Here is a 12,197-nt window from a genome sequence, read left to right as displayed (position 1 = left end):
AACCCTAACCCTAACCCTAACCCCAAACCCTAAACCCTAACCCTAACCCTAACCCTAACCCTAACCCTAACCCTAACCCTAACCCTAAAACTACGTTTCCCGGCATGCTCTGGGAAACCAATATGGCCTCCCGGAAGCCCAGTGCCGGAAAACTACATCTCCCGGCATGCTCCGGGAAACCAATATGGCCTCCCGGAAGCCCAGTGCCGGAAAACTACGTCTCCCGGCATGCGCCGGGCAACCAATATGGCCTCCCGGAAGCCCAGTGCCGGAAAACTACATCTCCCGGCATGCTCTGGGAAGCCAATATGGCCTCCCGGAAGCCCAGTGCCGGAAAACTACATCTCCCGGCATGCTCTGGGAAACCAATATGGCCTCCCGGAAGCCCAGTGCCGGAAAACTACGTCTCCCGGCATGCTCTGGGAAACCAATATGGCCTCCCGGAAGCCCAGTACCGGAAAACTACATTTCCCGGCATGCTCTGGGAAACCAATATGGCCTCCCGGAAGCCCAGTGCCGGAAAACTACGTTTCCCGGAATGCTCCGGGCAACCAATATGGCCTCCCGGAAGCCCAGTGCCGGAAAACTACATCTCCCGGCATGCTCCGGGAAGCCAATATGGCCTCCCGGAAGCCCAGTGCCGGAAAACTGCTTCTCCCGGCATGCTCTGGGAAACCAATATGGCCTCCCGGAAGCCCAGTACCGGAAAACTACATTTCCCGGCATGCTCTGTGAAACCAATATGGCCTCCCGGAAGCCCAGTGCCGGAAAACTACATCTCCCGGCATGCTCCGGGAAACCAATATGGCCTCCCGGAAGCCCAGTGCCGGAAAACTACATCTCCCGGCATGCTCTGGGAAACCAATATGGCCTCCCGGAAGCGCAGTACCGGAGAACTAAATCTCCCGGCATGCTCTGGGAAACCAAAATGGCCTCCCGGAAGCCCGGTGCCGGAAAACTACATCTCCCGGCATGCTCTGGGAAACAATATGGCCTCCCGGAAGCCCGGTGCCCGTGAACTAAATCTCCCGGCATGCTCTGGGAAACCAATATGGCCTCCCGGAAGCCCAGTGACTCAGAACTACATCTCCCGGCATGCTCTGGGAAACCAATATGGCCTCCCGGAAGCCTAGTGCCCGAGAACTAAATCTCCCGGCATGCTCTGGGAAACCAATATGGCCTCCCGGAAGCCCAGTGCCTGACAACTACATTTCCCAGCACTCTCCGGATAATTGAGCCTCGCTGCTTGCCGTAGGACGCCATTTTTTTGTTCTGCTACATTCTGTCTGTCGTTTTGTGTTTATGGAGGTTTTTTTCCCCCCGTTTTGGGGGTTTCCCCTCAATTTTGGGTTTTTACCTCTCCATTTCAGGGTTCTTCCCCACAATTTTGGGGTTCCTTCCCCTAATTTGGGGCTTCGCCCCCCCCAGTTTTGGGGTTCCCCCTCCATTTTGGGGATTCCCCCCCAATTCCAAGCCCCCCACAATTTTGGGGTCCCCCACCATCTTTTTTTGGCATGCCACACTAACATTAAGGTTCTTTCCCCAAATTTTGGGCTTCTCACCACATTTTTGAGGTTCCTTCCCTTAATTTGGGGCTTCGCCGCCCGAGTTCTGGGCCTTTAACCCCAATTATGGGGGGGTCTCCCCCCAATTTTGGGGAGTCCACGTTCAATTCTGGAATTGCACACTTCCATTTAAGTGTTCTTGCCCCCAATTTGGGGGTTCAATCCGCCTAATTTGGGGCTTCGCCCACCCAATTTTGGGGGTTCCTCCCCTAATTTGGGGGGACCCGACCAATTTTGGGGTTCCCCCCTATTTTAGAGTCCCCCACCATCCTTTTTTGGGTTTTCCCCTAATATTAAGAGTTCTTCGGCCCAGTTTTGGGGGACCCCACAATTTTGAGGTTCCTTCCCCTAATTTGGGGCTTCGACCCCTCAATTTTTTGGGGGGGGGCCCTACTCTCCTATTTTGGCCTTCTGCCCTAATAATAGCCTAACCCCTATCAACCCTCACCCCTAACCCTAAGGACCCCACCGACCTAACCATAACCCCTGAACCTAACCCTAGAATCCCTAACCCTAAAAACCCTACAAACCCGTACGGCCCTAACCCAATAAAATTTACCACACTAAACCCGTAAAGACCTATGCCTAAAACCCCTAACCCAAAAAACTTAAGACCCTCAAAACCCTAACCCTGGAGACCTTAACCTGGAAAAAAAATTAAAACCTTAAAACCCTAACCCTAAATACCTGACCACAAATAAAACCCTAACACCCTAACCCTAAAAACCCTATCACCACCAAAGCCCAAAAAACTCTGAAAGCCTAACACACTAACCCCACCAAACCCTAACTATTAAAACTCCAACCCTAACAACCTTAAAATCCTAACCCTAAACCCTGAAAACCCTAACCCTGAAACCCAACCCTACTGCCTTAGCCCTGAAACCTTAAAACCGTAACACCTTGTTAGAAACACTCTGTAACCAATAACATAGGCTCAGGCAAGGATCTCAGTGAAGTAGCATTTTTATTCACGATTGCAATGGCAGGCGTCCCACAAGCCACCTACTAGTTCCATAACATAGTTCATATAAATTTTTTTTTCCTCTCGATGACCGGGACCCTCCCCAGTTTCCCCCTTGTCTGGGTAATCCAGGTTCGCAATCTAGCCGGTGCTTCACAGAAAATACACAGCTGCTGGCGTGTTACAAGTCAATTTTCTTTTTTTCTTGACTGTTTTCCTCTTTGAGGTGGGTATATTTCTTACACTGATTTCCACCCAATTGCTCTAAGGATTGTGGTTGTCTGCATTTTACAAGGTTGTCTGTTAAGCTTTCTTATCACTGCAAGCATATCTCAATACCACCTTCCTTCCCTCTAAATAATGTAACTCTGTGCAAAAACATTTTTATTCCCACAACCTTGATCCCCTTACTCTAAAATCCTTATTCCCTTTAACCCTAACAACTCTAACCACAACCCTAACCCTTCATATCAACCCCCCAACGCTAATGACACTGACTAACGATCCAAACCCCAAACTGCCCCTAACCCCAGACAACTGTTATAAATGACTGAGTCCCAAATAGGTCTGCAATCAAAGTTTACAGTTTATTAAACGAATAGAGGCAAGCAAACAGCGCTGGGAGTCTCTGCTCCACCAAGACGCATACCCGTTACGTAAGACGGCTGATTTTTTATACTCCTAGGCTACTTCATATTTATTACTACTTCAAAAAGAGGCAGGGTTATTAGAATTGGTTTCCTGAATCCAAAGTCCTCCCAAGGGCGCCTGCTTATCAGTCTCTGGTAGGCTCTTGGGGGCCGCTCGGACGGGAGGCTCATATTCTTCCTCCTTATCTGGTGGTCTCTTGGCCGGATGTCAGAAGTTACTGCATGCCCGTGCAGTGTCAGCAGTTTTTCTCTAAAGAAATCCCTTTGTTCTCTCATCACCTAAACCCAGGCCTCAATGTTAACCCTTCAAATCCCTTAGTGGCACGAATTGCTGGACCATTCCTTACACAACCAACAAAGAAACAGACACAAAGCTGAAAACTACAAAAAAGGCAAAACCCTGGATACAGACCCCAAATCAAAAACATGCGACCAAAATGCTACAGAAAAGCCCCAGACGCAGGCCCCAAGCACATCCCAAAGCCAAAATGCAGGCCCCAAACGCTACAGAAAAGACCCCAAACACCAGATGCAGGCTGCAGAAGTCTACAAGCAGGCCCCAAACTGCCCCCAGACGCAGGCCCCAACCACACCTGGATGCAGACCCCCAACTGTCCACAAGCAGCTCCCAACCCCGCCCCAAACTCAAGCCCTGAAACGCCCCCCTCCCCAGATGCAGACACCAAGCCCCCCCAGAGGCAGGCCCCAAGGGTGTGCAAGCAGCTCCCAACCCCCCCCCCCCCCAGAGGCAGGCCCCAAAGCCCCACAGAGGGAAGCCCCTAGCATCTACAAGCAACTCACAACCCCCCCCCAGACGCAGGCCCCAAAAGTGTACAAGCAGCTCCCAACTCCCCCAACGTGGGCACCTACAGTAGACAAGCACCTCTCACCTCCCCCCAGCTGCAGACCCCAAAGGTGTACAAGCAGCTACAAACCTTGCCCAAGGCAGAACCCTACAGTGTACAAGCAGCCCCCAACCCCCTCCAGATGGAGATCCCTACATTGTACAAGCAGCTCCGAACCACCCCCCCAGATGCAAGCCCCAAAAGGTGTACAAGCAGCTCCCAACCCCCCCAGATGCAAGCCCCAAAGGTGTACAAGCAGCTCCACACCCCCCCCAGACACTGGCCCCAACCCTCCCCCCAAGACACAGGCCCCAGAAGCCTGCACGTATGCCAAGAAAGTATTAATGCAGGTGCCAAATGCTACAGACAGGCCCAAAAACACAGGCACAGTCCCCAGATGCTCGAGGCTGAGACGTAACTTGGCTGTCTGAATTACTGGAAAGCAGCTTTCATTCTTAGTGAGGTGTGCGCAGGCTAGACAGGATGGGGCTTCAGGCACCTCTTCACCTGTGGAAACACATTGCCATCAGGCACTGCCATGCCAGACAAACTTTTCCTGTTAAAACACCCTTCTCAGATGCCCTGCGGCATTCACGTGACCTGCTTTGCTCCGATTCTAAAGACTAATGTCACAGCCCACCTTGCCTGTGGCACCTGATAAACAGAAGAGAAAGCGACCATACCGCTTGGAAGCCATCACTGCACGTGCCGCTCCTTGATGCTCTGTAACCTCTTCTCAAATCCTCAGCCACTTCTGTGGAAAGCCTGCCATTGCACCTGCAAAGCAAGATGGATACCCTTCGCAATCACCTTGCGCTACTTGGCCATCCTGCTCCAACCCCACTCACGACCAGCCTGCCCTTCTCGTGCTGCTCTTCAGGAGTGCAGCTTGGCCCCTCTGAGTCTGTGCAAGGCACCTGCGAAAGAAAAAGAAAAGCATAGGCCGCGGCAGCATCCAAAGCCGCAGCACAGCTAGGACAGGTACTCTCATCCGCTCCCCTACTCTGCCCCCTCACCTGCCCTCGAGGCAGATGCTTCCATCTGCTCTCTTAAGCCAACTACAACACCTCTGGAATATAAACAGGACTTTAACTGTATTTTGTGTAGTTAAGTAAGTGCAGTGACAACAGCAACCCTAAAATAACTGCTACATCTGTTCATCGCTCACCTTGCCAAAAGCAGCTCCGGTCGTGAAGTCCCGTGTTGTACACTGTGTTTCAACTTTATCTTCTGACTGTTTTCATTTGTTAATCATTCACATGCCAGCATTAACACCCATCCCTCAACAACACAAGGGACCCCATTTCTAATTTTATCATTTCAAAACAGCAGCCCCCTTGCCCCAGCATCTGGAAAGTAGATCAAGCCAGTCACCGGGTTGCCTACCAAGTGCTTGACAGTTCCAGAAGGAGCTCTTTCCTGTGACCGGTTCCTCCTAAGGTTTACCCTCTACTGGGGTGGGGAAAGAAAGAAAAAATTCAAAACCACATATCTGCGAGCTTTCAAGATTCAACAGACCTCCTCCAGCACACTGTTCAAGCACTATGCAAACAGCTGCTCGCAAGCAGCTCAGGTCTCCCCCTCCACATCTGCCAAACACCACTGAGATGACTCTGTGCCAGCTGCCCTTCAGTACGTGCCCAGAGGCAGACCGGATGTCTTTGCCAAAACAGTCCGGACAATGCATTAGTACACCGATGGACCGCCACGTTAGCTACCATCACTAACTGCCAGGCAGGACAGCTCCAGGCCAAACACACACACACAGGCACGCTACAAACATTACGAACAAAACACAGAACACAAGGCGCAAAAACAAAAATGACTCCCAGAGGGAAGCCCTACAGCGACAGCAAGTCAGAACAGGTGCTCTGCAGCAGACCCAAGGAGAGACTCAAATGTCACAACATGCGACTGGAAGCAACTGCCAGAACTGGGATGATGGAGGCATAAAAAGCCTGCCTTTAAGACAAGAGACCAGAAGGATGGGGAGTGCAAACCCCATAAGAAAAATGCTTCGGAAATGAACTCCCAAGCAAGAGCTCCTGATGCGACCCAGATGACTTCTGCAAGAGTGAGGATGGAAACAGATGCGATCTGAAACTGAATATGATGCACAAGACCTGAAACAGATCTGCACTTTAGCCTGCAACTGCAAGACAAGAAGTGCTCGGATCAGACCCACGATGACAAAACAAGCGTTTAGGACCTTTGGCGCTGCTACCAAGTTGCTAGTCTAGTCAGTCCAGTGCAAGAAGCAAGGAGGATATCGAGACCCGAGGAGCACATAACACACAACACACGCTGCAGAAGCAGCACTACAAGACAGATGGGAGCTGTTCTGCCTGGCACATACACTCACACTACAAAATACCCCCTGCTCCTTCTATTAGCCTGGTGACCCAGCCTCAAGCAGCCTGAAGGTGACCCAGCCTGAACCACCCTCACAGTGGCACCAAGTATATTCAGCCAGCTGGCTCCATGCTGCTCTGGCTCCCAGCTCCCACCAGCCACTCCACACATGCAAATACCAGGTGCCCCTCAACTTAGCTCTCAGATTGCTGGATGGTAAATTCCCTCCACCTCAAGAAATGCACAGCCACTGAGAGACATATTAGCCCATTGCCAGGCTTATCATCATCTGCAAAAACAGCGTACCAGCATTCACTAGCACACTGGCCCTGATGCCCACCTCCTCCGCAATGCTGACTATCACTGAAGCAACATATGGTTGTGCTCACCCATTCCTCTCTGAGTCCAAGCTCCAACAGTACAGCCAGTGTCACCTACACCACCTGGGAAAACAAAGGGATAAAATGATCGTTGTGTTCTCAAGTAATCACCCGCCACACTGCTCCTCTATCCCACCCAGCTTCACCTCAGACCCTCAGCAGATTCTGAGGAAGGCCTGCCACAGCACCTACTAAAACAGAGTGGAAACACTTCGAAGACTTGCCTTAGGGGTCATTGCTTAGGGACACTGACTGGGCTGACGACCCTCTTGCCTTTTCTCAGCACTCCACGATGTGGGGATTCACCTCTCCAAGACTGCAGGAAGCACCCACAAAAGAAAAAAAAAAAAGAAAAGGCAGATCCTCAGGCACCTCACAGGCACAGCCTACTTGCTGCAATACCTCTCTTTCACTAGCTCTTTTTCTTCAGCTGCTCACATGCTCCAACTCGGCCGGGGCGGTACCACGCGGCGCCGGGGCAGCACCACGCAGAGAGCCACCCACACCCGCCCCCCCAAACCAGAAACAGTAGTCCAAAACCACAGAACCGGGACCCCAAACCACATGGAGCCAGGCTCCCAAACCGTACATGAATATACACAAGCCCAAGACTGAGGGCCATGATGGCTGCCATCAAGAAATGTAGACTACATCAAGCTCTGGAGAGAGATCAGCCTTTTAAAGTCCCAATGAAAGACAAGAAACACTTCATTACTAGTCCCATGCCAACCTGACAATACATTTAAGACCCATGATACGGTGCTCAGCAAGCACTGCAGAAGCCAAGAACTATGGGAACAAGACCTGATAAATGGATACTCTAGTACACAGAAACAAACATACACCATAGAACACATGCTGGAACTGCCCTGCCTGGCACACACTAGGCTGAAAAGGATGAACCCAGGGCCTCTTCACCCAGTTGTTACTGGATTCTGTTCCTCTGCTGCACTGATTTAAAAGCCATCCCCATGCACATATCACACAGACACCAAGGTACAACCCCACCCAAGACACAGACAGGGCATTTCAGGCCAAACTTAGCTTTAGGGACTGCTGGAAAGCAGGCTTCATCCTCAAGGCACACGCAGGCTAGATGACATGGGGCTCCAGGCACCTCTTCACCTGCGGAAACACACTGCAATCAGACACCGCCACGCCAGACAAACTTTTCCTGTTAAAACACCCTTCTCAGATGCCCTGCGGCATGCAAGTGATCTCCTTTGCTCCAATTCTAAAGACTGATGTTATAAGCCCACCTTGCCTGTGGCACCTGATGAACAGAAGAGAAAACAACCGCAGCGCTTGGAAACCATCCCTGCACGTGCTGCTCCTTGTCACTCTCCGGTCTCATCTCAAGTCCTCAGCCACTTGTGTGGAAAGCCTGCCATGGCACCTGCAAAGCAAGACAGAAACCCTTCAGAGTCACCTCACGCTACTTGGCCATTCCGCTCCAACCCAGCTCATGATGAGCCACCCTACTTACGCAGCTCTTCAGAATGCAGTTTGCTCCTTTGAACCTCTGCGAGACACCTGTGAAAGAGGAAGAAAATCATAGGCCAAAGCAGCATCCAAAGCCACAGCATGGCTAGGACAGTTACTCTCATCTGCTGCCTTACCTCTACCCGCTTACCTACCCCGAGGCAGATGCTTCCATCTACCCTCTTAAGCCAGCTACAACACCTCTAAAAGAAAAAAGAGGGGACACTTAGAGTGACAGTGAGAACCGCAACCCAACTATAACTGCTCCATCTGTTCATCGCTCACCTTGCCAGAGGCAGCTCTGGGTGTGACGTCCCAGGTTGTACACTGCGTTTAAGCTTTAACAAATGAAAACAGTCAGAAGATAATCATTCAGCTGTCAGCATTAGCACCCATCCCTCAACAACACAAGGGACCCCATTGCCAATGTTACCGTTTCAAAACAGCAGACAACTTGCCTCGGCACCTCAGAAGTAGACCAAGCCAGTCACCAAGCTGCCAAACGAGAGCTTGACAGCTCCAGAAGGAGCTCTTTCCTGCGACCGGTTCCTCCTACGGTTTATCTAGGACTGGAGAAAAAAAAAGAAAAAAAACACTCCACATCTGCAAGCCTTCAAGATTCAACGACAGACCTCTCCTCTAGCACTATTCAAGCACTATGCAAACAGCTGCTTGCAAGCAGCTCAGGTCTCCCCCTCCACATCTGCCAAACACCACTGAGATGACTCTGTTCCAGCTGCCCTTCAGTACGTGCCCAGAGGCAGACCGGATGTCTTTGCCAAAACAGTCCGGACAATGCATTAGTACACCGATGGACCGCCACGTTAGCTACCATCACTAACTGCCAGGCAGGACAGCTCCAGGCCAAACACACACACACAGGCACGCTACAAACATTACGAACAAAACACAGAACACAAGGCGCAAAAACAAAAATGACTCCCAGAGGGAAGCCCTACAGCGACAGCAAGTCAGAACAGGTGCTCTGCAGCAGACCCAAGGAGAGACTCAAACATCACAACATGCGACTGGAAGCAACTGCCAGAACTGGGATGATGGAGGCATAAAAAGCCTGCCTTTAAGACAAGAGACCAGAAGGATGGGGAGTGCAAACCCCATAAGAAAAATGCTTCGGAAATGAACTCCCAAGCAAGAGCTCCTGATGCGACCCAGATGACTTCTGCAAGAGTGAGGATGGAAACAGATGCGATCTGAAACTGAATATGATGCACAAGACCTGAAACAGATCTGCACTTTAGGATGCGACTGCCAGTCAAGAAGTGCTCAGATCAGCCCTACGATGACAAAACAAGCATTTAGGACCTTTGGTGTGGCTACCAAGTTGCCCATCTAATCCATCCAGTGGAAGAAGGCAATGAGGATATCAAGACCTGAGGAGCGCGTAACATATCATGATCACATCAAGAAACATTTGATACAAAAAAAATTACATGCACAGAAGAAATGATCTCTTTAGGCTCCCACTGCAAGACAAGAAATGCTCAGCTTCCAATTGAGCATCAACATTATTCCAGTGAGGTCAAGTGTTCAGCGCGCTCAGGATGGCTTCCCCAGGGCCTGCCAAGCACCAAGAGCAACAGCACAGCACAGACAACACAGAACACAGACACCAAGCTGGAACTGCCCTGCCTGGCACGTGCTCAAACTGTATCTGACAGAATCCCACCCCCCCACACACTGTCTGACCGTGATCAATCCTAAAAGGCCCCATCCACTGCAATGACTTAAAAGCACAGACCCTCGCCCTATGTGTGCATTCAAAACCCGAAAGCAAACATAGCACTTGCCCCCCAACTTAGCTTGGGAATGATGGGAGGCAGGTTCCATCCTCATCAAGGAACACAAAGGCTAGCCAGGACATTGCTTCCAGCATGAGGCTCCTCTTCACCTGCAGAAATAAAGTGCCATCAGGCACTGGCACACCAGCCAAACTTCTTCCAGTGAAACACCCACCTCAAAAACAAAACAGTAGTCCACTGACCTGCTCTGCTACTGAAGTCAGATAGACAAACTCTAGACAACTGCCCGCCTTACCCTGCCAGCCACCCCCAAACACACAGTATTTGCCCCTGGACTTAATTCTCAGGGGTCTGAATCCATCCTCAAGGTGGACCACAGAGGCCAACTAGGATGTTCCCAGTATCTTCTTCGTCCCCGGAAAAGAGGACTCACCCAGAGGTGGGACCGATAGACTACCAAACCAAAACCAATGCCCTTTTTCCAACTTTTCTCCACTCAGCTTCCCGATCCAGGCTTAGCGCTTCCATTTACTGTGCTGAGCCAAGGTCACGTAGCTTAGACCAAGGAGAAAGAACAAACAAATGTGACAATCCACAAAACAGTCTATACCCACTCCTCTTCTTTCCTCCCCTACCCCAACAGCCAAGGAGCCCCAGACCCACATTCCCCAACCCAGTACCACTGCTTCGCTCACCTAACATACCAAGGAGATGCATCACGCTCCCAGCTCCTCTTGTGCTCTGAGCATCTCCAGCATTTCACGAACTGGAACCGCTGACGCCTGGCACGCCTCAGGAACGTGGCAGGAGATGTACTCTGCTGTCGCGAGGTGCTTCCAAAGCCTGCCCAACAGGCAGAGCAGATTAACACAATCCACTGACCAACTCAGGGCTCACGCTGCCGTCCACTCACCCTCGTGCCTCATTCAAGTGTCCGTGCCCATGCCCTGGGCTACGGGAAACAAAAAGAGAAGGTCATATCCGTGATGGACACGCAAACAGTACAGCTCCTTGCAGAGGACTCAAGCACAGAGACAAGAGCCAGAAAAAAAAAAAAAAAAAACACCCTCAGGTCCACAAATGCCAAAAGGCCATGAATGCACAGCAGCCCCAACAGGGGTAAGCACACACCCTTTACAGATGTAAAAGGTGACCTTGCTCAGTCTCTCCGTAATACTGCGCTTATGCGGTCAAGCCCCTTGCAATGCATACTGAAGCTCTTTGTGAAGCCTCTGGACAGTTATGCAAATGGCTTGATATATCTAGAGATTAAAAGATAACCCAAATAAAAAGGAAACATACCCCACCATTTCCCAAAAACAAGTTAGCCGGCAACACCTCCTAAGCACACCTCTATTACGTGAATTCCAAGCACTTAAAGTCTGGAAGGCTGCAAGGTCTAAAGACTCTACAGCCAGCCAAACCGCAGGCAAAAGCTCCAAAAATAGAACAAAATGTCCCTAACCCTGAAAAAGACTACACCTTACACGCCTACTGCTGCTGTGTTCAGATACACGCTTACACAGGGAGCTTCGATGATACTTATCTCCTAAACCCTGCTCCATCACTTCAACACCACAGTTGTAACTTGGATAATATTTGACATACAGGGAAAGACTCACCATAAGTCTCATAATTCTGTGAAAATCATAAGAGACCTAGAACACACAGACTAACATCATCATCCTATCCATAAACATGCTATAACAGTTGCTCACTTGAAGAAGAGCTGCACACAATACAGGCACCTACTACTAGATTGGTTTACTCTAACAGATCCTACTAGTTGTTACCTCAAAAAGATGTGCGTACTGGTCTCTACTCGGAAACGCATCAGTCCATAGACTCTGACCCACCTAAAGAACCCTACAACTGACTGAAAGAAAAACAAAGCACTTACCGCCCAGAGCAGCCCAGGCAGAATGAGCTCTCTGATGGCTTGCCTGGGGCTCATATACCATTTGGCCCCGCCCAGCGCCCAAACCCAATCACCTGGGAAAGGGGAGGGGCAAAAAACAACAAACTAGAAAGAGAGCAGGAGGAGCAGCAGCTGTGAATATTGAAAGGACAATATGACCAAGCAAGTAACTGAAACTTTTTCAGCTGGAATTAGTTCAACCTTTCTTTACATAGAAAGACAAATCTAGGAGCATTACAGAGTACACGCCAAAACCAAAGTCGATGTAAGAACATCACTCG

The 12,197-nt window shown here is 50.4% G+C and overlaps 1 protein-coding gene and 2 long non-coding RNA genes across 7 annotated transcripts; 1 reads left to right on the top strand and 2 right to left on the bottom strand.

Moving 5' to 3' along the window:
• Positions 1-2,518: 2,518 nt before the first annotated feature.
• LOC121057845 lies at positions 2,519-3,653 on the bottom strand. The gene is made up of 2 exons (XR_005813980.1): positions 3,529-3,653; positions 2,519-3,066 (listed from the first exon to the last, which is right to left on the bottom strand). It is a non-coding gene; the product is annotated as an uncharacterized LOC121057845 (long non-coding RNA).
• LOC121057843 (extensin-like) lies at positions 2,829-4,949 on the top strand. Of its 2 annotated transcripts, XM_040532546.1 has the most exons (4): positions 2,829-3,062; positions 3,527-4,158; positions 4,204-4,529; positions 4,706-4,949. In XM_040532546.1, the coding sequence occupies exons 1-3, from the start codon at positions 3,017-3,019 to the stop codon at positions 4,453-4,455; spliced, it is 930 nt and encodes a 309-aa protein (XP_040388480.1). In that variant the 5' UTR covers positions 2,829-3,016; the 3' UTR covers positions 4,456-4,529; positions 4,706-4,949. The 2 variants fall into 2 exon arrangements, with proteins under 2 accessions (XP_040388480.1, XP_040388479.1); XM_040532545.1 differs by having other exon boundaries at positions 3,527-4,529.
• A 5,205-nt stretch (positions 4,950-10,154) lies between these two features.
• On the bottom strand, positions 10,155-11,732 carry LOC121057844. Of its 4 annotated transcripts, none has more exons than XR_005813979.1 (4): positions 11,717-11,732; positions 10,912-10,950; positions 10,694-10,841; positions 10,155-10,553 (listed from the first exon to the last, which is right to left on the bottom strand). It is a non-coding gene; the product is annotated as an uncharacterized LOC121057844 (long non-coding RNA). The 4 variants fall into 4 exon arrangements; XR_005813976.1 differs by lacking the exon at positions 11,717-11,732 and adding an exon at positions 11,130-11,622; XR_005813978.1 differs by lacking the exon at positions 11,717-11,732 and adding an exon at positions 11,211-11,622.
• Between the last annotated feature and the right edge of the window lie 465 nt (positions 11,733-12,197).

The sequence above is a fragment of the Cygnus olor genome, chromosome 20, assembly GCF_009769625.2.
Source record: "Cygnus olor isolate bCygOlo1 chromosome 20, bCygOlo1.pri.v2, whole genome shotgun sequence".
Lineage (NCBI taxonomy): Eukaryota > Metazoa > Chordata > Aves > Anseriformes > Anatidae > Cygnus > Cygnus olor.
Note: the sequence above shows the minus strand (reverse complement) of the source record. Positions and strands in the feature narration are given on the sequence as shown.

Bases quoted from the DNA above. Each gene is read 5' to 3' on its own strand.
- LOC121057843 (XM_040532545.1), top strand. From the start codon at position 3,017: ATGACACTGACTAACGATCCAAACCCCAAACTGCCCCTAACCCCAG. The intron at 3,063-3,526 runs ACAACTGTTATA...ACCATTCCTTAC, and splicing joins CAAACTGCCCCTAACCCCAG to ACAACCAACAAAGAAACAGA.